We start from the raw sequence: 23,048 nt of genomic DNA on the forward strand, positions 1-23,048 counted from the left end.
GTCCTGTTTATTTTGGATCCCATTGGAGTGTCCATGCTGACATGCCATTGTAGATGCAAGCCGAGGCACGGCGAAGCTCGAAGGGGGCAAGCGGGACACAAAGTATGTTTGGTCTATGTTCCCAGGTTTATGCATGGGTGGAGGAACCATAGCAAGCGATCTGACAATTGGTGATATTTGAAGTTGAATCTAAATATTTGAAAGTTGCTTGGGTTCCATAACCGATTGCTAGTGATTGCCACAGATCCCGCTGCCTTGATGTTCCCTCCAACTAAAGCAATGTAATAGATGCTATACGTCTTATACTGCCCTCACGTCTCCTTCGCGTCACATGTTTAACCACTCTTATCGCTAGTCATTTCATGTCTCGACATCCGGCGCCGTAATACTCATCTCGACCAAAGTGCCCACAATATCCTCACAGCTTGCCCACAGGAAGACTGGTTCCCGGGGCTCAAGGGCCGCTGCAAAAGCCAAATCCACGCCGTGACCTCCCATGATCCGCTTGGTGCTCCCCCTCCAGAAGAAGAGCAACTCGCCCTCCCCCGTGACGACGTTATTTCTGGCATCAGCCACGGCCGTTAGGGGAGAATTTCCCGGACTGCCACCGCCGCCGCCGCGCCGGGCATCCGCGACACGATGGCCCTGGGGCAGTGGACCGCGCTCGACAGCCAGACATACCCAAGGCACATGGTCCTTCTTCCACATCGGAATTTCGTCGTTGACACATCGAACCTCGGCGCGCAGGATGGCCTTGCGCTTGCCCTGGTGTCCCGCATTCCCATTGCCAGACCTGCTCGACGACACATCACCTCGACGATTCTCTCCTCCACCCGCCTCCCACTCCCGCAGGGCCTCTGCATCCTCGTCGGTAGCCCACCGCTCGAAGCGCGCGCGGGCCTTGATAAACGGGAACGTTCTCAGCGTAAGCAGCGTGTCCTGCCCAAACGGCGGGTTCCGCGACATCAGTCTCTCGATATGGTAGCATTCCAACGTGGCAAGCCGCCTCACGGAAGCCACGCCGGCCGAGATGAGCGTCTCGGCCTTCTTGGCACCTATACCAGGCACCTGCCGCAGCTCGGTGGCAGAACGTCCCTCCCAAGCAGAAGCGGCAAGACAGCGCGCCAGCTCGAGACACCTGCGAAGGACGGGCCCGTCACGGCGGAGAGCGGCGAGGTCGGCGGCGCAGCGGAGGGCGCGGCACAGTGTCGACAGGAGGGGGCGACGATCGGCGAGGAGCGGTGCGCGGGCGACGCGGTCGATGCGTGGTAGGTAGAGCCATTCGTCGCGGGAGGAGGCTTCGCACTGGGCCACGATGAAGGCTTTCTCCCAGGTTTGCGAGGGGCGGGAGACGGCAAGGGGCCAGAGGGTCCAGGCGTGGGCGTTGAGGGTCGTGAAGAGGGGTTTCTCGCCAGTTCGGAGCGGGAAGGCGCGGAGTTCGGTGGCGAGGCTGGCTTTTTGGAGGATTATGTCGGGGGTGGCGCCGGGGGGAATCGTGAGCAGGGCTTGGACCGTGGCAGTGGAGAGGCGATGGCGGAGAAGGACGGCGTGTTCGTCTTTGGTTAGGGAACGGTTGAGTCGAGTTACGGTGGTGGGCTGGCTTCCCGAAGGGGGAGGCTGTGGGGATGAGGATGGGTTGGTCGTGTTAACCGTGTTGGCCACTGCGTGCCCCTTGCCTTGACGTCGTCTTTGCACTGGTGGACCTTGTGAGGTTTGGGATAAGGGTGGATGGGTGACTCCAGACCGGGGGGTGTGAGAATGACTCGAGCCGTGACCCAGTGGATGTCCTGGCTGAGGAGCACGGAACTGGCTGAGAGGAGACAAAGGCATTGTAGGTGTCACTATAGTAACTGGTGGTAGTTTCGACCACTCCTCAAGCTACTCGAAGCCGTAGTAGCTATTCTGGGATGTCGATGGAGTTCTGTGCTTCTATCTGAGAAGGGGGATGGGAAGGTGATGAAGGAAGGGAAGGGGGAGGCTTATAAGCCAACGTGTACAGTCTCTTACTTGGTATCTGAGTACCTGTACCTACCTCGGGACGAGCATATCGCTGGATCATGGCTGAGGGAAGGCTCGATGGAGATGACTTGCTCATGTCAAGCCTGGCATCTTGGTCGAACCTGCCCAAATCATGCAATGAGTACGTACTGTTCTGTACTCACCCAAGGGCCGGGTATACCATATTCCTGTTCATGCCAAGGTACTTCACTACTCCGCCTAGGATGAAGTGACAGCCGGATTAGCAGTCACGCTATGAAAGTGCGTATTTGAAGTCCAATGCTACGTCGGTGATCTAAGTCAAGGCAGGTAAAGGCAGATGGGTACCAGAGGCCATGAGAACCAGATGAACAGGTCGCTTTTCCCAAATACTGCAAAGCATCGTCGCCCAAACCTGAAGTGTATTCATGCTGATTCATATGCATCGTGGAGTAGAAAAGGGTAAGAAGCAAGCATTACATGATGACCTCGTTAGCGACATCCTGTGAATCGTGTTAGTTTCTGTTCAAGTCTTCGCAGCAGTGCCTGATTCAGGGAAAGGGGTAAACATAAACATACCCTCTTGAGCTCCTTATAAGGCAGGCAGATACAGTTCTGCACCCGCACTTCATCACCCACACTGCAGTCCTTTCCAATAATGGTGATGCTCTGCACCTTGACACCATTCTTGATGATGCTTGTCGAGTGACTCGTCACCGGCAGAGGCGTACCCTCAACCCGTGCCCACGCGCCCACGCGGCTACCCCAGCCGATGATGGAATAGAGAATGCAGGCGTCGTGCTTGATCTCCGAATCCTCCAGCACAATGGACTCCTTGATCCGCACGCCGGGACCCACGACCACGCGGGGGCCGATGGACACGTTGGGGCCCAGCTTGGCCGTCGGGTCGACAGTCGCCGTCGGGTGGATGAACACGGGCGGGATGACCGCGGCGCTGGGCGGCGCCAGCTCCGGCGACCCTTGCTGCCACGCCTGCTGCAGGTATAGCGCGTTGGCCGGTACCGCCGACCCGGCCGTCTTGATCTGGCGCCAAAAGTCCTTGGTCTCGTACACGAAAAAGTGTTTGGTGTCGGCCATGTCCGAGAGGATGTCCTGCTCGAGGCGGATCACCTCGTTGCGGCGCCGGTCGTCGTCGTCATCGTCGCCACCCGCGGCGGCGGCCGACAGCATGAAGCTGCTCTCGAGGTTCTCGGCGGACGGGTACGAGACGAGGCGCGGGGGCCGCTCGCTGCGGCGCTTGATGGCGGTCCGGATGGAAGGGAAGATGGCGTCGGTGGAGAAGAGGTAGACGCCGCAGTTGATCAGGTTGCTGATGCGGCTCTCGGGCTTCTCGACGTAGTGCAGCACGCGGCGCGTGTGGGCGTCGCTGACGATGCAGCCAAAGTTGGTGGCGGCGTCGTCGGACACGCGGGTGCCGAGGATGACGGCCTCGGCGTCCTTTTCGTCGAAGAGGGCGAGCATCTCGGTCAGAGGGAACGAGCAGCACACGTCGGCGTTGAGGACGAAGAGGCGGTCGGGGCGGCCCTTGAGGATGACGTCGCGGAAGTGGTAGAGGCCGCCGGCGGTGCCCAGGGCCTCGTATTCGCGGAGGTATTTGATGCTCAGGCCCGGGAACTCCTTGGCCGAGTCCTTGATGAAGTCGCGGAAGACCGTCTCGTCGTAGTAGCCGATGATGAGCACCTCGGAGATTTTCTTGTCGGGGACGCGGGCGATGGCGGCCAGGCAGTGCCAGATGATGGGGTGGCCTGCCACCTCGAACAGCGGCTTGGGGACGTCGAGACTGAGCGGTCGGAAGCGGGTGCCACGGGACGGACCACCGACCTAGACAGCGGGGGGCGTTAGCTGCGTGCATGATAGTAGGGGAGAGGAGCTCCCAGGGACAGGAGAAGCGGGAGACAGCGGGAGACATACCAGGATGACGGCTTTGGTGGTGGACTCTTGGGGCTTGGCCCCCGAGCGGGTGGGAATCTGTAGCGACATGGTGATGCGGCTGTTGTACTCGACTGCGATGAGGCCGTGCTTTTGACCTAGTCGGTTGTCGGTTGTCGTTTGTGTGCTTCGTTTCTGGGCGAGTTGGGCGCAGGTCACCTTTCTCAGAGGGAGGAGACAAGGATTAAGGTCCAAGTGGGAGGCTGACCGACGCGGTGTCTTGATGTGGCAGCTTTACTGGGTACCTAGGTACACGGAGCGGAGCACTGAGGCTAATTTCTGGGACCTGAGCCAGTACCTCCCCATGGGTGTCGTGCGGTGCTTAGTCACCAAAGTACTCCGTACCTTTGATCGCCGTCTCCCTGGCCTGGTTATCAGATCAGTCTTCTGGCGTCTTCCCAGGGATCAGACATACAATTATTCGGCAAAAGGTACCCAAGATAGAAAACGGAAGGCGAAAAGAGGAAATAATAAATTGATGACTCGGCACATACCTACAGAGTACCAAACTGGTTGACTTGTTTGTCCGCTTGTCAGTACGACAGGTATAACAGTACTTATTTCGTTGTACTGTCTTGGACCTCGAGGCCTGCCAGCCACTCAATTACCCCGGATCTCTCTGGGACCCACTAAACCTGTCCGGCTGTGATGCACCTCGTCTTCTCCTGTTGCAAATAATTCCTGGTAGGCAATACCATCACCCATCATAACGTCGCTGCCTTGTAGCAACGATTCCGACAGAAAAACAATTCAAAACATATCATGGTGGCACATAAACGGGACGAGGTTCATGGTAGAATCTCGTAGACGGCTCTTTTGGCCTTTCCCTGTCATGTGCGGCCCCTTTGGATTTTCCTCCCATTGTCCTGCCTAACAATCCTTATCTAAGAATGGAGAGCCTCATGAGATTCATGTCTTTCATCACTCGTTCCCTCTCCTCGATACTCCTTATAACTACGATTCTCCCACTTCCTCCATCCATCCATTCTACTCACCCGGCCCTCTTTACTTTGTCTCTGTATGATATACCCTTACTCGACAGCCGGGCATCATTTACCTGGCTCTTGCCGTTGGTTGCTTCAGACTCGACGGCCAGCTGATCTTTACCTTCGTGGACGTTTCCGACTTCTTCCACCTCTGTCTCCTGCCTTCTGAATACCACCTTCTGCCTAGATACTACTCACGACCTCTAGGCCACTCTTTTCTCACCTTCCTCTTATCTTGCCTTGGCCTGGCTTCACTTACAACTCACCTCCTTCTTTACCTGCTCCCGTCTTTTCCATCGTCACCATGACTTCCTCCACCTCTTCACTTCCCTCTTTGCCCGTCAAGCAGGAACCAAAGACGGCCTCCGACCCATCAGATCAGCCTCACCCTGATCAAACCTATCCATCGCCCGTTGTTCCTCCACCTTCTGTCGCCGCTTCGTTGGAGACCCGGACATACGCCCCTCAGTCAGATACTCACAGCGTACCTCCAGCTCACAACTGGCCACCGCCGTCTTTGAACCACTCGTTCATTCGCTCGGACGCTCGTTCGTATCCCTTTCTTCCGTCTTCTTCCTCGCTCTCTGCTGTTATCTCCGCTCAATTTCAATCGGTCCTCAAATACACAACTAACATCGTCTATAGCCCCTCCCACGACAGTTATAGTACCCCCATCTGTTTCGAACCTGCCATCGGTGCCTGGTACCAGGGAAGAAAGTGAACCGGTTTTCTTGCAAATGAAGAATCGCGCCATGGCTTGTGAGAAACCAGCGCATCAGAGCCAAGGCGATAGCTTCTTCGATGGCTCGTTTCGGGATATCGGAGCCAAGCTTAAAGCTTGCAATGACACTCTGGGGGAGCTGCAGCAGATAGGCGTTTCCCACATCGTTTCACTGCCAAAACTTGTCCTCGTGGGCGACCAATCGGCTGGGAAATCCAGCCTGATGTCCGGCCTGGCTGGACTCAACCTGCCCCGGAGCGAGGGCGTTTGTACTCGTTGCCCCATTCACATACGAGTTTCACGCCACCATGAGTGGTCTTGCCGGGTCTCATTGCAGCTAGACTACGCCTACAAGCCGCCGACTGACCGACAAATTGACAAAAACGATGTCACGCCCGAGACCCCATTCCCTCCTTGGGCCCGTCAACCACGTGAGGTCAAAGAGTTCATGACAATATATGGTCACAATCAATCAGAGATTGAAAACGTTCTCCGATGGGCTCAGGTGGCCATTCTCAATCACAGGCAAAACTCAGACATCTACATCCCCGGCAGTGGTGCCATTGCCCGCACTAATGACCTCGCCCGCGAAGCGGAGAAGACAGAGGCCAAGTTCAGTCCCAACACCGTCGCCCTGGAGATCAAGGGTCCCGACTTGCCGGACCTGTCCTTCTATGACCTCCCGGGCATCTTTCGGAATTCCGCCAAGGAGGAGGAAGAGTACCTCGTCCAAGTCGTCGAGAACCTGGCCCGCGAATACATCGCCCACAATGACGCCTTGATCATCTGGGCTGTACCTATGAACGCCGATCCGGAAACGTCCTCGACTCTCAGCATCATCCGAGAGCTCAAGGCACAGTCTCGGACCATCGGCGTCATGACCAAGGCCGACCTGCTTCCAAACGACGGGTACCAAAGCCATAGCCAGTGGCTATCCATTCTTCGAGGGGAGCGTCACCAGATCGGCCACGAGTACTTCATCACATCCCGCATGTCGGATAAGGGCCTCGAGGATCAGGCACGTTGGGAAGAGGCCTTGTTCAGCGAGAATGGCCATGAGAAGTGGCCCCTGGTCTTCTCTGAGTTTCGTGACCGGTGTGGCGTCGAGCGACTGAAAATGGCCTTGTCCGAGAAGCTCGGAAAGGAGTTTGCTAAGAAGTGAGTGGTGGCCCCTTACAAACTATAGACGACACGATACACGTATACTGACGTTTTCTTTCTTCTTTTCTTCCTGCCTTAGTTTACCTTCCATCAAGAAAAAGGTTCTTTCTGAACTCCATAAATACCAGAGAGAGCTGGATCGACTGCCTGAGCTCCCGCAAAATGTCCAGCTCGAGGTTCAAAAGAGCCTCCGGGAATTCACCAGCATCGTCAAGGACAAGCTCAAGGGAAAAGAATTCTCGTCCGCGTACGGCAAGTTAGCCGAGTCTTTCCGGGGCTGCCTTCTTTTTACCAAGCCCAAGTTTGTTCTCCGAGACCCGTCAGACACGCCTGTGTTCGAAATCTCGGATGACGAGGAAGAAGTCAGCACGCCAACCCCTTCTTCTTCTCGCAAGCGGTCGGCCCCCGGGGTCAGCGGTCTTCAAGCATCCAAACGTGGGCGGGCAAACAATGGCGTTTCCGTCAACGGCGGCCACAACGCGCATGGGTCGTATACCCATCACCAGCCCCATGGCATCAAGGCCGAAGAGGGTAGTGTTCCCGGGACCCCCGCTCCTCAGACGCCAACGCGGAGACGCGCGCCTGTCACGGCCCCGGCGCCGTTCGAGGAGTACAGCGGCTATGGCAGCAAGTTTCGCACCATCCGAAGGATTCGCCAGGACATTCAAGCCAAGACCAAAGCCGGTATGCCGAACCTTGTACCCGACGAGGTGTACGAAGACCTGTGCAAGGAGGCGGTCAAGCATTGGGATGAGCCCTTGCGGAAACTGGTCGATACGACGCGGCATATGCTCAACGGCATCATCAACAAGGCCCTCGACCAGGCCTTTGTCAACTTGACCAAGCGTCTCATCTTCAAGGAGTCCAAGAGGTACATGAAGAGTTTCCTGCAGGGCATCGTCTCGGTGGCGGAGCAATTCCTCCACGAATTCTACCGGATGGAGACCTTCCAGCTGTTCACCATCAACCGCGACTCGTTTTCGCATTACGAAAAGGAGGAGGGCCGCCTCTTGACTCGCTACCGGCATGTCATGCGGTGGGACTCCTTTATTGGGGCGAAGCGCGAGGGGAGCGAGCACGGGGAGAACCCGCCGCCGGGTTCGAACTTTCAGGACTGGAGCCGCATGACCCCCGAGCAGCGGGCCAGCGAGGAGAAGCGGCACGCGGCCGAGCTGGTCAAGATGGGACCCGACCCGTTTGAGAAGGAGGTGCGGGTGGCTTCGTACGTGCGGGGCTACTACCGGCTCGCGGCGCTGCGCTTCGCCGACACGGTCACGCTGTACATCACGTCCCGCATGTTCCCGGAGATTGTCAGCCAGCTGGACTACCACCTCGACCAACAGCTCGGCCTCCTCGGCGAGGGCGCCTTTGCGGCCTACCAGCGGCTGATGGACGAGGACCATGCCACGGCGGAGAAGCGGAGCCGGTGCAAACTCACGGTGCAAAAGCTGAACCAGGCTCTCGAGTCGATCCGGGGCCTCGAGACGGAGGCGGCCGATGTTGAGACGGCCACGCTCGCCGGGGACGGCATGCCCCCGCCAGGGTATCCGCAGGCGGCTTACACCCGGACTGAAGCTGATAGCATGACTCCAGATTCGATTTAAGCGGTGTGACGATTTGATCGCGAAACGATGTGTATATTCGGTCGGCGCACATTCTGTGTACAAGACTGAGAGGCTGAGACCGACGTGTGCTTCCCCAGTGCCTGTGGGAGTGGCCTGGTTGGATTTCTGAGAGAACACTGTCACACGAGCAAACCATCCATTGTCCTACCCAAGTTGAGGAGGAACCGTCGACGCTGGGTTACTTGCTATTCTGAGATGGGCGAATCGTGGCGAACCGTAACTTGCGTTTTGTGAGACTGAGGTCTCAGACATGATTGCACGATGTTTTTTTGCTTATTTTTCTGACAAGGTGGTTGGCAGACACCAAACCAAGGTTGGGTATTGTAATGTCAAAAGAGAGAACTGGATGGCAAGACAGATGCAGATGGCTCTGTGGCGGTTATTCTATGTAAACAATAGATGGATTTCGCGAGGAGAAAGTTATGAGCTTCCGCGGTGTTGTCCTCCGAAGTACTGAACTGCCAGACTCAGTACCTCAAACGGACTATCACGGACATACACCTACTTTTACTAGTAATTTCATATAAATTAAGTGAGCAGCTTGAGCACACCCATAGCTATCGGTACCTGAAACGGATTTAATAACTCTTTGGGCCGCTTTCAGGATGGCGAAAGCAGCGCCAGACAAGACAGTGGTCATCCCTCTCAGGAGGGGGGCAACCGTCTTTTTCGTGCTGACGGCACGAACCACAAAGCTGAGCTGGAGCCACGCCAGCGATTTCCTTCATCCTTTCGTAGTTATACTGTAATATTATTAGTATAGGATATAAAACAGAGTAAGTAATAAAACTTATATCGCCGCTATCGGTTATAGGGGTATAAGGAAGCACGGAAGAACGTCTATTTGCTATACTCTTAATTAGCGTTCGGAGCTCCGTCTCTTCGTTATGGGCCAGGGCATAAAGGCGGCGGTAGAAGCCTAGCACCAAAATCAATATTAGCTTGGATCGGTAGTATTAATATACTATTTAAACACACCGGCGGCCTCCTGGTTATCAGCAGAGGATAGCGCCCCCTTCGCCGCCGCCACCGAAATCAATTTATATGACTGTTTAAGATATTTCTTTAGAGAACTTATTAAAGAATAAGCCGTCGTCTATAATATTATTAGAAACCAAAGAAATACAAAGTCATACCAGAATACTTATAACATGGCATAGGAGACTATCCTCCACCTTACACCGACAGTACACTTTACCGGCTGCGACCTTAATATGGCCGTTCTAAAGGCTATTAGAATTAGCCTGGATAAATACATAATCGAATAAAGAAAGTTACCTCGTCTGTTTCATAGCTCGGGAGGCCGGCACGTCGACCCTCCTTATTATTGAGATACCATTTATACTCAGCTATCTAAGAATATTTTCTGGCCATAACAACAGAAGCGATGTTCTTGAGTTAATGAAAAGAAATAAAGTGGTCTAATACAGAACGCTGATAGATGGAAATGGCGATGTTCTTGTTGATCGGTTGTTTGTTGTTGTTTGTCGTTGTGATTGAAAGACTGTTGACTCTTGATGTTTAGAACAGAACAGTCCTTGGTTATAAACTAATAGGAAGTACGCGAATTCCACCTTACTGTGATTTTATTAGTCTATATAAACTTAATACTTCTGCGATATACCTTTCCGGGTAGGTCCTTCTAAATAAAGCTATCGTTAGAAGGCAGGGGGCAGGGGCAGTAGCGTATAACGTATATACTTTGTAGATTCTTTTCTATCTTCTTCTTTTTGCCCTATAGATCTATCTACAGTTAGGTCTTCTTCCTTTTCTATAATAACTGCCGTAAACCTCCTCCACAGCAGCAGACCTCTTCCACAGCTAACCTTCCATAGCAGGACCTCTTCCACGATAATAAAGGTAAAGGCGCGCTATTCGACTGTACCATTTGGTTATTCCGACTATAGTTCCAATTAGGTTCAAAATCTACAAGTACATCGTCAATCTACATCGTCAATCTTCGTCGTCAATCTACCATACGTACGGATATAGGAGGCGGCGCGTTCCGTTACCTTGTTATAGAAGAAGTTAGCTGCGGGCGTGGGCGTGGGCGTGCGTAGGCATAGAAGACGAAGACGAAGAGCACTACTATTACTACTACTACTGCTATCAGCTTTAATCGAACTAACAAGCTTATCCGTTAATTAATCCAACTTATCAAAAGACGTTGGAGTGGTTTGCGACTATGGTCCGAAGGGTCTATTCGTATCGTATCTACTTCGTATACAACGTATGTCTGAACCACAGTCGAAATAAGACCAAGTGGTACAGTCGATAATTAACAGGCCTCCTAATCAAATGGTAGATACCCCGACGGAAGAGCCAGCTAGGTACAGTAAGTCGACACAGATGTCGAGACAATGTACCCGCCTTCGCCCTATTAAGTTGTAAGTACATTTGCTCGACAGTTTTGTCTCGTCACTGTACCTGGCCTTGGCGACATCTGACCGGGGTACACACCTATATCCAAAATAGGTCTAGTCTGGTTGGACAAGATGCCAAGTAGGTACTCAGTACAAGGCGAACGTCTCACCCAGACGCGGCTGCCTGCGTTCAACGACGAACCGTTCCTTCTTTCCCTCTCTCCTCTTGTCCCTCGTTGGTTCCCTCCCTTAAGAATGAATCCCCCTCTTCATCCCTCTCCTCTCCTTTCTCCCCCCTCCTCTCTCCTCACTTCTCTTCCATATCCCAACCGACAACGACCCGCGCAGCATCGAGTTCAACGTCGACACCTGTGCCCTGATACTTACTACGTTCCCTCTGTATCTTAGGGATTCAACCCTTGGTCTGTCCGAATCACCAACCCATTTCATCATCAATTGCATATACAGTAGCCGTGCAAGTGCCTCCTATCCAACTTGAACGTCATCACTTGATCTAGTCATCGCCACTCCCGCAACTATGGCTGCATCTGGTAGCGTGTTCTCCCAGACCCTTCAGGAGATCACCAAGACGAAGCTCGACGAGCTCTCCAAACGCCGCCAAAGCTTCGAAGCAGCCAAGGCCGCCGTTCTGTCTTCTGTCCGGGAGGAGAAGAACCCCGTCGAGCGTCTTGAGAAGCTCAGCTTGGGTGTCAAGAAGTGCTTCGCCATCAACTGGAACCAGGACAACCTCGGCCACCACCACCGGGTCGTCGCCCCTCACCAGCGCAGCCGTGGCGGACATGGCCCCCTCACCACTGAACTCAAGAACCTCGACCGGTTCTTGGCTCAAGCCCGCCATGATCCTTCTGTCTCGGCTAAGATGCTGAGCCGCTGGGAGGCCTCGTTGGTCGGCCACCTCGACACCCAATCTCTCAAGTACCAGTATGCCTCTCTATACGGCCAGCTCGTGACCGAATGGCTCTCGGGCGATCAAAGTGCCAGCTCTGCCGCCCATGGCGGTGACGCCGACGTCGAGATGGACGGAGGATTCGAGGATGTCGGCACCGCGGCGAAGCTCGAGGCGAGGATGGAGTGGGAAAAGGTTGTCTTCGAGCCGGCCAACGTTGACGGGGGCCTCCTGCGACGCTACCTGGAAGGCCTCTTTGGCTTCCGGGATCGTGACAAGGAAAAGGTGTGGGATGCGCTCGAGGCAGTGAGAAGAAGCGTCAAGACCTTCGAATCGAGCATGATGTACAACACCCAATTCACCCAAGAGACCCTGCGCTGGGCCATCAGCGGGCTTTTGGCATCGGATCTCCTCTCGGACGAGAAACGTGAAGTCTTGCGGGATTTTCAAAAGAACGCCGTGATCCTGACCGAGATTGCCGACGTTCTCAACATGCGCATGGCCGCGCTGTCTTCGTGGTCCTGGGGCGACGAGGTGGCACTTGAGCAGCGCCGCCAGATCAGCGGTATTTTCAACATCACCATGCACGAAGACCTGCTGCAGGCCATTTTCCTGCAGCACATTGGCGTCAAGTGGTCCGTCTTCCTCAAGGGGACCTTCAACGACTTTCGCAATGCGGACGGAGCGTGGAAACCCATGGGGAAGCCGATCCCCAGGGACGACCGGAAGAGGTTGGCCTATTACCTGGGTCCGCTCACCCGGGGCGACTGTCTCGCCTCGCGCCGCCGCAAGATTTATCGGAAACACTACTTCGTGGCCCAGCTTCTCGACCACGTCGCCCAGGTGACCGACTCGGCCGACGGCGAGGAGGAGGCCGAGTACGAGACAGTATCTCATAAGCGGGCGAGGGGATTGGGTCCAGACACTCGGGCTTCCGCCGGCCAACCGGCGCCGATGTTTTCGCAGATGTCACAAGTGGCGGCGCCAGCACCCCTTGGCGCCATGCCTAGATCAACGCATGGTGGCAAGACGTATCGGATGGCTCCTGGGGCACGTATGGGCAGGGCCCTGGACGAGTCGGAAGGGGAGTATGAAGGAGACGATATCGACAATGGCAACGACAACAATGGCCCCAAGAACGCCATGCAACGCAAGCAGAGGCTCCTTCACCTGCTCTCCACCGACATTCTCCTGAACACCAGCCTGAATGACGAGATCACGGCCTTCCATTCCGTCTTTGATCAGTGGAACCCCCTTCTGCCCCACGAGACCATTCTTGGCGTCTTGGAATTCCTCGGGGTGACCGAGACGTGGCTCGCCTTCTTTCGCACCTTCCTCACGGCTCCGCTCAAGTTCATGGATGACGATCCCTCGATACCCCCGCGCCAGCGTCGCCGGGGGACGCCGGCGGCCCACGTCCTCAGCGACTGCTTCGGGGAGACGGTCTTCTTTTGCCTCGACTTTGCCGTCAACCAGTCCACCACCGGCCAGCCGCTGTGGAGGATCCACGACGACATTTGGTTCTGGTCGCCCGACCATAACGTCGCGGTCACGGCGTGGAAGACGGTGCAGTACTTTGCGACCGTAACCGGCACGTCCATCAACGAGAAGAAGACGGGTTCGGTGCGCATCTCCAAGGACCCCAACGTATCCCTGCCGCTGGATTCGTCTCTCCCGCTGGGCGACATTCGCTGGGGGTTCCTGCAGTTGTCCCCGTCGACCGGACGTTTTGAGATTGACCAGACCATGGTCGACAAGCATATCAAGGAGCTCCAGACGCAGCTGCGCGACAAGAACAAAAGCATCTTCGGGTACATCCAAGCGTGGAACACGTATGCGGCCACCTTCTTCTCGTCCAACTTTGGCAAGCCGGCCAACTGCTACGGCGTCGAGCATGTCGACCAGATGCTCGCGACCCACGAGCGGATCCAGAAAGGGGTGTTCGCCGCGCCGTCGGACGCCTCTTCCGCCGGTTCGACCCCCGCTGCCGCTTCCAGCGTGGTCGACTACCTCAAGAAGATGCTCGAGCAGCGGTTCCAGACGACGGACGTGCCGGACGGGTATTTCTTTTTCCCCGTGGAGATGGGGGGCCTGGACCTCAAGTCGCCCTTCATCACCCTCCTGCAGATCCGCGACTCGGTGCTCGCGTCGCCCAGCAAGCTTCTGGACGACCTGGCCAAGTCGGAGCGGGACGGGTACGCGAGGGCGCGTCAGCGGTTCCTGAACGGCAAAATTGACAGAGAGCGGTACTCACTCGACGTGGGGCGGGAAGTGTTCATGAAGTTCGAGGAATACGTCCGCTACCGGGAAGAGGTGGACCTGGAACTCGACCTGCAGGTGCAGGACGTCTTCCAGCGGCTGATGGGCGAGCCGGAGCAGCAGAGCGTGGCGCTGGACGGGGCCAGGGTCGCGGCGGCGCTCGAGCAGCTCGCGGGCCAGGCGAACCTCCGGGGCATCACGTCGCGCTGGGCGAGCATGGAGCCCTACTGGCAGTGGGTGGCCATGATGTACGGGCCGGAGATTGTGGATCGGTTTGGGGGGTTGAATATTGTCGACTCGGGGCTTTTGCCCATGGGTATGGTCAGCATCTTCCGGGAGAAGCGTGTGACGTGGCAGGAGTGAGGATGGGCGGTGCTGTACGTCTCGGACTGAATCATGGACTTGGCTGGACTGGGCTATGAGTCTTGTTAATGAGCATCTCCCTTATGATATGGGACGGGGACGGGGACGGGGACTGGGACTAATGAGTTTTCTTAATTGAACATTCCCTTATAGTCCAAGCCTGGCTCGGGCAATCTCGTGCACGTCTATTCAGTAAGTACCACTCCGGTGGCAAGGAGCGTCATGAAAGGAAGATTTCTCAGTGAATATACCGTCTCTCACTCCCTCGCTAACCGTCTACTGACCAGATGCAACCTGCAACCATAAAGTTCCGGAGATTTACTTTACCATCCAACTCAACTCAAGAAGCCCCTTTGCGAGAAAGTTTAATAGGCAACGCAATTCCGTCACGCCTCAGTCAAGCCGGGCAGCTGTAAGGAGAAACTCCATGAGACCGACGGCAACCTCCCTCATATCATACTTGTAGCGCTCGGCGGTGGGGTAAAAAGGGCAAGCCAGCTCCCAGCTAACAAGCTCACCAAACTCGAAGCCGACGCCGAGAACCTTTTGTTTCGCCGGGTCGACAACGTGGCGGTTGTAAGCGTAATCGGTGGACGAGCCGGAGGTAGGGTAGAACATGGCGCCCTGGTAGATACGGGGGTTGTCGTAGCGGTCCTCGGCCACGCCTGCATCCTGGATGGCCCACGCCATGCGCTCGGAGACCAGGATGAGGTTATCCCAGTCGTCCTGCGGAATGTACTCGCCGTAAACGGCGCCCGTGGCAGGATCATCGGGGATGACGCCGCGGGCGTGGTCGTAGGCCGGGTTCAGCCAGTTCATGTCCGGGTCGTGGGACTGCAGGGAGTCGAAGAAGGAGCCGTAGAGGATGCCGGCGGCGGGGGCGTGCAGGTCGACGAACCAGGCGACGTCGGCAAAGTGGTCGAGGACCCATTCGGAGTTGCGGGTCTCCGGCTCGGAGAGGGGACCCGTGCCGTAGAAGGCTTCGCTGGTGGGGTCGTCCGAGGCGGGGGGCCAGGCGTCGGCGGAGAAGTACTGGGTGTAGTTCCAGGCGGCGTCGTAGTTGCGGTTCAGGTCGACGCCGATGGAGCGGTCGTCGGAGGGGTCGGGGAAATCGGCGACGCGGCTGGCGGGGTTGCGGTTCTTGCGCCAGCACGAGTTGGTGGACTGGTCGTGGGCCAGGCCGTCCGGGTTGAGGTTCGGGATGGCGACGAGGCCGAGCTGGAGGGCGGTCTGGACCTGGGCGGCCGTGTAGGCGCGTCCGCCGTAGCGGAGGCCCGTCCCCTCGCGGGAGGCCCAGAGGAGGTCGGAGAGGAAGTAGAGGAGGTGGTCGGGACCGCCTCGCTCGCGGGAGTGGATGCCGCCTTGGAGGTAGGCGCGGATCTTGGGGTCGCTGGGGGTGCTGGCGTGGCGCTTGATCCTGCTCGGCGCGCCTTGGGCCGGGGTTCCGCAGCCGCCGGTGATGGTGATGCCCAGGGTGGTGCGGTTCTCGTAGGTTTTGTGGGGCGCTTCGAAGAGGCTGGTGGACTGGGCGAACTCGTCGGCGAGGGCTTGCAGGGCCGAGACGATTTCGGCCGAGTTGAGGGCCTTGGCTTCGGGGTCGCCGCCGGTTCCGAGGCCGCGGGGGACGACGGTTCCGCCTTGGAAACGGTCGCCTGTGCCCACGGGCACGCTTGGGGGGTCTTGGGCGTCGCGGCGGCTGGGGCCGATACGGGGAACGTGAGGCTCGCCGCGACGTTCGTGGGGGGTCAGGCAGGCTTTGGCGGGGAGGAAGGTGGCCAGAACGGCGGCCAGGTGGGTGGGCTTCATGATGTGATGTGAGACGGGGGTCAAGGTGAGAAGGGGTCAAGGAGAGAGTGTGTGGTTAGACTGGGAGGTAGAGACTGGGCTGGCAGTTTCCTGGTCAGATGAATCCAGACGGATGCCAGGGATCTTTATATCTTGAAAGTTGACGGGAGTCGCTTACCTTCCGGGCGACAGGCCTGTTGGTCAAGCTGCTCTGGGAGTCTTGTCTCTCACGAAGCTGCAGAATTGTTTTCTCCAAGGAGGCAACTACCTGAAGAGGAGAAGAGGATGGCTCGCTGCAGATACATGCTGCATGCAACGTGCGACCCGCCTGACGAGCCAAGGACAGTCACTGCAGTGCATCAGCTGAGGCTGCACAGGATAGTAAACCAAACCGAGACATTGTTCTGTGAATACGCAGTCGAACTATGACTTGTCCTTCGTATTGTTCTTCCACCCTGCGCTCCGAAATCCGTGCTCCGAAGTCCGGGCCCGGAGGAACAATAGGATGTCCGATGGGCCCGGTGGACATTGTTCTTCGCCCTACGTCCCACTGCCCACTGCGTCCAGCGACCGGAATGCTCGTTCCGGAAGGGAGAGGGGTGGGTGCCGCGGGTCGAGCCGCGCCCTGTGGTGTCACCAGTTTGGAGACAATATGTACGTTGTAACGTCCGGTCGCGGCCAGAAGGGAAAAAGGGGCGGCACGTGTTGGTAGGCGGGGCCATCGGTTCTTCGTCAGGTTGGGCGTTCAAACTTCAGACATATCCAGTCTGTCGGGACGCAGTTACAGGAATCCTGGCCGAGTGATAGGTCGAGATGACGAGGAGGGAAGATTAGCCTGCATACCCGGTCAGCTGTTGGTGGGCGGTCGCTGTTGGTGGCGCGATCCTCCTCCCCCTCCCCTTTTCCCTCCCTTTTTCCCCATCCCCTAGCTGCATGATGCCGTCGAAATCGTCAGCTTTTCCGCATGCCAAGTCCCAAGACGACGGGACGCGAGTCAATTGAGATGATACTTGGACATTAATGAGTGGGGACTATACATCGGCGGGACCCTTCCGTTTGTACCTAGGTACCCACAATACGTACCATCACAACTTCCCACGTAGGGCTGTCACATATAATGAGTTGCAAGGTAATATTGAGATGGCCTGCCGGTACTCAACCAGTACAAATCAAATTGGCATGTTGACGGAAAAGACCGAGCAAGGTCGGGGAAGACTGGTTTTCGGTAGTACGTTGTACGTACCTGCGTTGTATGTACAGTTCGTCGACTTACTGTACCTAGGTACCTAAGTAGCACTCATCTTTGGTCCGTAGGTTGTACTGCGTACAGGTATGGTCATTTTCTGCACTTACTATTGGTCTCATATATTCCTTTTTTTGTTCCAGAATAATGCACAATGTACCTCCGAAATAGTCAACCAATTCCCTCGATCATTGGCTGGTTTGAGTACTTTTTACTAGACGACATGTTTTCTTCTTTTTCTTTTTCTAATTACCCGTTGTACTGGTGTACAACGTAAGGGAATTATTATTGAACCACCGGTACGCATTCTTCAGACGGCTGACGCCCAGAAACTACTTCGTAACCAGTCGATTTACTTTCCATTTCCCTTCTTCCTTCCTGCTTTCACTTTGGTGGCGTTTTGGCCGCATGGCCACCAAGTTAACCGCGACCCATGTCTCCCCGGTTGGCCTCAAAGCTTAACATGTCGACTGCCCTTGCTTCGTGCTTCGCACCAACATACTTTTTGCGCCGGATTCGTTTCCTCCGCTTATTGAAATGCTCAAGTGTAGAGAAGGTGCTCAAGAGCCCTGAACATAGAGAGTGGTCAAGGATACATAATTACTCCCTCATATCGCATAGATCCCAGTTGTCCGCGGTCTCCGTCGTCCCCTCTTTCTCAAACTCCCGGTTTTCGGGATCGGCTGTCTCCACTGTCTCCTCTATCTTCTCTGTCCCCTCTGCCCCCTCTGTCTTCTCTGTCCCCTCTGTCTCCCCTGCCCCCTCTGTCCCCTCTTCCTCAGAATTCGCCTCGCCAGCAGTCTCCTTCGTGCCTTCTTCACCGGGCTTTGCCTTGGGCCACGGCCACCAGCCTCCCAGCGGCATGTCGTCATATATGAAGTTCCAGCAGTAGTCGTCCAAGTGTTTGCTGAAATGGTAGACGAGGCGCCCGTCCGTGTCTCTTGCCCTTCCATGAATGACATTGTCTGGGTGAAGGTGGGACAAGCGGAAGGAGCCAAATGACGTCTCTTCAGGCGACCATACTGTCAAGCTTGCAGTCCAGTTCGGGCCTTCAGAAGAACGGAGGCTGTAATGTCGACAGCGGAGCGCGAGGGGGTTACCTGGAAAGCAGTCGATCGGGGCCCACCACGGCAGTTGTCCCCTAGGCTCGTACGTCATGAAACCCACTTCCTTGATGACGTTGTTCTCATCCCAGTGAAAGCCGTCCCTCATCAGACGGGCCAAGTCTTCGGTGCTGAGCCACATGATGGCGACCCAGGCTGGCCACTGGGCAGGACTTGGAGACACGCATCCAGAAGGATATATCATGAGGAGGAGATGCCCAGGCCGGGCCTTGGGGGTAGGAGTAGTCGTGAAATCCGGCTGCGTCCTAGGGTGCTTCAATGGGAGGGGCCCGGTTCCCTGGGCCGAGGGGGAAAAACTGGCCCAGTCAACGGACCTTGCATAGAGCGGGCCGACATTGTCGTTATGGATGGCGTCCGGGTTCTCTCCATTGGCAAAGATCCCGTCTAGCTGGATGGAGTTGGGCCCATCGGGGTTTTCTGGGATTCGATGGTAAGAGAATATGCTTCCAAAAAGCTGGGAAAACATGCGGAAGCACATGGTGAGAAACGAGTGTTCGGGTGTCTAGGTGTCTATGAAGTAGGCGTGCTGTTTGTGGACTCGTAGGGTAAGTTCGGGAATCTTGCAACTTTGCGAGATATGGGGTTTCACGAGCGAAGGCTCATGTATTTATGCCAGGTCAAAGTGGCAATTGCTTTTGTGCCCAGTTCTGCGGTGGGAGTCAATATTACAGAGAGGCGTGTAGTCTTAGATCATGTGCGACCGCCAGGCAAAAACTCCACCATTCACGCTTTGACATCACAGCCACCACAGGCTACAGGTAACAGTACCGCCGGCACGTACTTCGTAGATTCAGTCAACCTTGAAGACATTGGCTCGACCCATTGGGTTAGGATCGGAAACTCGGAATTAAGCTCAGCGGGCCGAGCCGCCAGCCGGGATCCAATCAGAATCGTACCCGGAATAGTGTAGGGAAAGTCAGACCAGCAAAGTCCCCCCGATGGCTACAGCCACAACTATTTGGGACGTGGTCGGTCAAGACACGTGAGTGACATGGAATCCAACAGGATCCTGCTAAAATAGTTCCACGCAATTCATCTCTCATTTGGCCCATGATAACGCCACTGTCGGATTAGTGTCCATTGCGGTCTCATCAGTAGTAACCCATGTTGGGACACCATACCTGCTATATGTAATAGGAAAGTGTCTGGTTTCTATCTGTATGTGTGTGTGTAGGAAGGAATCTCCCTGCGGTATACACATTATCACAGCTAATGCCTGCTGGCAGGCACCACGCAACACCATAGTCACAGACCTGTCCCTCAGGTCCTTCCCAGGTTCTCTTCTTCTTTCCTCAGTCCAATCCCATCATTTTCTTTGCCTTCAAGAAAGGAAAGAAGGACTCACTCGCTGCTTCCTCTGCTCGTTTCACAAAAAAAAAGAGACGCCTCAACAACAAAGTTCCAGGCACCACGCAACACTATATAGTCACAGACTTGTCCCTCGGGCCCGTTCCCAGGTTCTCTCTTTTTTTCCTCAGTCCCATCCCATCGTTCAATTTCTTTGCCTTCAAAAAAAGAAAGGACTCACTCGCTTCCTCTGCTTGTTTCACCAAGAAACCAAAAGCCTCAACAACAAAGCTGTTTTCAAACCCCCTTTTTTTTTCTTCTGAAAAATAGAATAAAATACAATACAGTGAGTCATCTTCCATCCCATCTCCCGTCAGGTGGCTAACATATCATTCAGTAACGACCTTTTCAGTATTTACCTCTTTCGGAAGCGCGGGCCGGTCGCGCCCTCCCCGTCAACTAGCACAGCCCCGGCGATACAAAACGACCGGCACCCTACCAACCGGGACCCATCTCCCGACATCGAGCAAGCTCGGTGAGTAAAGCTTTTCTAAGTCCGGACGAAATTACCTTATAGACTAATCTAAGACACAGCGGCAACCCTGAAGATGGTCCCGACGATTTGGGAAGGGCCGCCTCTGCTCTGGTGCAGGACACGGAGTTTGAGAGATGGGGGGGGGGGGGGGGGTAGGGACTGATGCGGGGCATTAGGGAACTGTGCTGTTGTTGATCGTGGTGGGCGGCTATTTTGGCGGCTATTTTCTTCGGTCGCTGATGGAACTGATTCAAGCGATTATTAAGTTAACGGGCTAGCGACCTGTTGGTCTGCGATCGGCTTCAATCGAACAGATAAGCTTACAACAACGACAACAACGACAACAACGACAACAACGACAACAACGACAACAACGACAACAACGACAACAACGACAACAACGACAACAACGACAACAACGACAACAACGACAACAACGACAACAACGACAACAACGACAACAACGACAACAACGACAACAACGACAACAACGACAACAACGACAACAACGACAACAACGACAACAACGACAACAACGACAACAACGACAACAACGACAACAACGACAACAACGACAACAACGACAACAACGACAACAACGACAACAACGACAACAACGACAACAACGACAACAACGACAACAACGACAACAACGACAACAACGACAACAACGACAACAACGACAACAACGACAACAACGACAACAACGACAACAACGACAAGAGCAGCAGCAGCAAGAGTGGGTTGAAAGTGCGAGTGATGAGTGACGGGAAACTGGATTCTGTAAAGAGGCCCTACTTGGTAAATAGATATGAAATGGGATCGCTGGTCTTAATCGAGTAGTCAAAATCATTTCAATTACTGCCTTTGATTGATCTGAGCGATCAAATTGACCCAAGGCGTTAGGTGTTAAACGGCATTGGAGTGGTTTGCGACCTGTGTCTGGCATTCCGAAATAGGAAAACAAGGGGCCCATGTCAGAACTACCGTCGGAATATCCAATCTCTACTTACGTACTTCGTACGTCAGGTCAGCGGGCGGCAAGAACCAGACCTTAGGGCAATAAGTACTCTCGTAATATTCCAGTTCGACGGCACCTCCGACGAACCCTTGCCCGTAACTCAGATTCATCTAAGGGGCAAAATCTCAAAGCAAGCCTGGCGAACCAACCCAGATGCACCTTTTATCTCTGCCTTCGAACACCATCGGCTTAATGGCTGGACCCCTTCGACCACCCAGGTCTTTCATAGAACGACTCCTACTACTAAGGTAAAGCAAGCGCTCGCTTCCACTCCGATCAAACTCGCTCGCTTTAATTCTGACTACACTATTTAGTTATTCCGACTATAGTTCTAATTAGGACGAAGACGACGACGACAACGACGACGACGACAGCGACAAAGACAACGACGATAATAAAGAAGAAAGGAATTACTGCTACTACTACTATTAGCTTTGCTCGAATAAACGAGCTGTCCGTTAATTACGTCCGAGTAATCGACTTGACTAAACTTATTATAAAGACGTACGAGTGGTTTATAACTATACTTCGGAAGGGTCTACGTTATATATCTGTCTAAACTTTAATCGGAATAACCAAGTGGTATAGTCGGAATCACTCGAACCTTTTTTCATCACTTTTACTTTTCGCGGGGGTTAGGAAGGCTTTCGGCCAGCGGGTCGGACTGAGTCCTCATGCCTCTCTGTTTCAGCCAACTGCCCTGCTGTTCAATGATTTGTGTGTATTAGGATGATGATATGATGCTCCCACTTTACTTCTGACGAACATTTTTCGGTTTCCGCTTCTTGAAGACAACTGGCGCTGTACTCTCTGTCGACCCCTCCTCGGCCTTGATGCCGGCATCCAGTGCTGGAGGGACCTGGGCTTTGCCATCTACGCTCATGCCCACGCCTAATGCCCCACCGTCGTCGGCAGACTCCTCCTTGACGTCTGCCTCCGTCTTGACCTCAGGCTCCTCCACTTTTACGCCAGGAGCGGCACCCTCCACGCCCTCCTCCTCCTTTTTCACCGTTGCTTCTTCGCTTTCTGTCCGCTCCGTCTTCGGCGCCAGGAGCCCACCCCCGCTCAAGAGGGCATCCAGCTCCGCATCGTCCTCCGGCATCGTCTTCGTGCCCCCCCACCTCTTCTGCCTCTTGAATAGCGCCCTCGCCGCCTCCTCCGCCTCCTGCTCCTCCTCCGTCACCACCCTCTTCCGCACACCCGTGGCTTTCGCCTCGGCCTTCTTTGCGTCTTTCGTTTCCGTCCCGTCCGCTCCCGCATTGTCGTCCTGTATCACCCGCGTCTTTGTCACCGTCCAGTCGCCCGGCATGGCCATTTCGCCGCGGAACTCGCTGGGCATGGCGACGCCCAGTTTCGCGAGCTCCTCCCTCTGCCGCGCGAGTTCGGCTGCCGTCGGGGTTCCCGTGGGAGCGGAGCTGGCCGTCGCCGTCGCATTCTGTCTGCTGCCGTGTCTTGGTGTGCCGCTGACGACGCCGTTGAGCCGTTCAATCTCGCGCTTGGCGCGTTCCTTTTCCCTCTCCTCGCGCTCGTGGTTGCGGTGCAGGTCGCGCATGAACCGCTTCAGCGCGCCCTGGTGCCTCCCGGTCGCTTCATGGTTGGCGCGCTCGAGTTTGGTGTCGCGTACGAAGACGCTGCAGTGTTTGCACCAGTAATTTGGACCTGATTTCCAGCGTTCGGACATTGTCGGTTGGTCTTGGATGGACGAGAGGATCTTGCCGTCTTCGATTGTCGTGTCGTGTCG

General features: G+C 55.3%; 9 protein-coding genes across 9 annotated transcripts; 3 read left to right on the forward strand and 6 right to left on the reverse strand.

Moving 5' to 3' along the window:
• Window positions 1-360: 360 nt before the first annotated feature.
• On the reverse strand, window positions 361-1,830 carry ACRALDRAFT_1067812 (uncharacterized protein; the record flags this gene model as incomplete). The annotated part of the gene is made up of 1 exon (XM_071017486.1): window positions 361-1,830. The coding sequence occupies one exon, from the start codon at window positions 1,828-1,830 to the stop codon at window positions 361-363; it is 1,470 nt and encodes a 489-aa protein (XP_070878361.1).
• Window positions 1,793-4,097, reverse strand: ACRALDRAFT_1047277 (uncharacterized protein). Its single transcript, XM_071015493.1, has 3 exons — window positions 3,910-4,097; window positions 2,557-3,819; window positions 1,793-2,480 (listed from the first exon to the last, which is right to left on the reverse strand). The coding sequence occupies exons 1-3, from the start codon at window positions 3,976-3,978 to the stop codon at window positions 2,454-2,456; spliced, it is 1,359 nt and encodes a 452-aa protein (XP_070878362.1). The 5' UTR covers window positions 3,979-4,097; the 3' UTR covers window positions 1,793-2,453.
• A 1,050-nt stretch (window positions 4,098-5,147) lies between these two features.
• Window positions 5,148-8,629, forward strand: ACRALDRAFT_1079495 (uncharacterized protein). Its single transcript, XM_071018911.1, has 3 exons — window positions 5,148-5,461; window positions 5,559-6,792; window positions 6,875-8,629. The coding sequence occupies exons 1-3, from the start codon at window positions 5,218-5,220 to the stop codon at window positions 8,397-8,399; spliced, it is 3,003 nt and encodes a 1,000-aa protein (XP_070878363.1). The 5' UTR covers window positions 5,148-5,217; the 3' UTR covers window positions 8,400-8,629.
• ACRALDRAFT_2045223 (uncharacterized protein) lies at window positions 8,589-10,358 on the reverse strand (the record flags this gene model as incomplete). The annotated part of the gene is made up of 8 exons (XM_071021506.1): window positions 8,589-8,663; window positions 8,707-8,804; window positions 8,880-8,904; window positions 8,972-9,120; window positions 9,699-9,769; window positions 9,801-9,812; window positions 9,854-9,933; window positions 10,351-10,358. The coding sequence occupies 8 exons, from the start codon at window positions 10,356-10,358 to the stop codon at window positions 8,606-8,608; spliced, it is 501 nt and encodes a 166-aa protein (XP_070878364.1). The 3' UTR covers window positions 8,589-8,605.
• Window positions 10,359-10,652: 294 nt separating this feature from the next.
• Window positions 10,653-14,681, forward strand: ACRALDRAFT_2014643 (uncharacterized protein; the record flags this gene model as incomplete). The annotated part of the gene is made up of 9 exons (XM_071019784.1): window positions 10,653-10,666; window positions 10,706-10,782; window positions 10,829-10,872; window positions 10,916-11,154; window positions 11,192-11,262; window positions 11,302-14,308; window positions 14,373-14,437; window positions 14,466-14,553; window positions 14,621-14,681. The coding sequence occupies 9 exons, from the start codon at window positions 10,653-10,655 to the stop codon at window positions 14,679-14,681; spliced, it is 3,666 nt and encodes a 1,221-aa protein (XP_070878365.1).
• Window positions 14,682-14,705: 24 nt separating this feature from the next.
• On the reverse strand, window positions 14,706-16,118 carry ACRALDRAFT_2038236 (uncharacterized protein; the record flags this gene model as incomplete). Its single annotated transcript, XM_071020856.1, has 1 exon — window positions 14,706-16,118. One exon carries the CDS (start codon window positions 16,116-16,118, stop codon window positions 14,706-14,708), a length of 1,413 nt encoding a protein of 470 aa, XP_070878366.1.
• Window positions 16,119-17,940: 1,822 nt separating this feature from the next.
• Window positions 17,941-18,942, reverse strand: ACRALDRAFT_2023564 (uncharacterized protein; the record flags this gene model as incomplete). The annotated part of the gene is made up of 1 exon (XM_071020145.1): window positions 17,941-18,942. The coding sequence occupies one exon, from the start codon at window positions 18,940-18,942 to the stop codon at window positions 17,941-17,943; it is 1,002 nt and encodes a 333-aa protein (XP_070878367.1).
• A 34-nt stretch (window positions 18,943-18,976) lies between these two features.
• Window positions 18,977-21,739, forward strand: ACRALDRAFT_206491 (uncharacterized protein; the record flags this gene model as incomplete). Its single annotated transcript, XM_071022054.1, has 10 exons — window positions 18,977-18,981; window positions 19,009-19,086; window positions 19,110-19,141; window positions 19,539-19,605; window positions 19,639-19,708; window positions 19,740-19,827; window positions 19,891-19,921; window positions 20,149-20,286; window positions 21,246-21,315; window positions 21,647-21,739. The coding sequence occupies 10 exons, from the start codon at window positions 18,977-18,979 to the stop codon at window positions 21,737-21,739; spliced, it is 672 nt and encodes a 223-aa protein (XP_070878368.1).
• Window positions 21,740-21,987: 248 nt separating this feature from the next.
• ACRALDRAFT_1060585 (uncharacterized protein) lies at window positions 21,988-23,038 on the reverse strand. Its single transcript, XM_071016260.1, has one exon. The coding sequence runs from the start codon at window positions 22,986-22,988 to the stop codon at window positions 22,059-22,061; it is 930 nt and encodes a 309-aa protein (XP_070878369.1). The 5' UTR covers window positions 22,989-23,038; the 3' UTR covers window positions 21,988-22,058.
• Window positions 23,039-23,048: the final 10 nt, after the last annotated feature.

This window comes from Sodiomyces alcalophilus (assembly GCF_042370955.1).
Source record: "Sodiomyces alcalophilus JCM 7366 unplaced genomic scaffold ACRALscaffold_1, whole genome shotgun sequence".
NCBI classification, from domain to species: Eukaryota; Fungi; Ascomycota; class Sordariomycetes; order Glomerellales; family Plectosphaerellaceae; genus Sodiomyces; species Sodiomyces alcalophilus.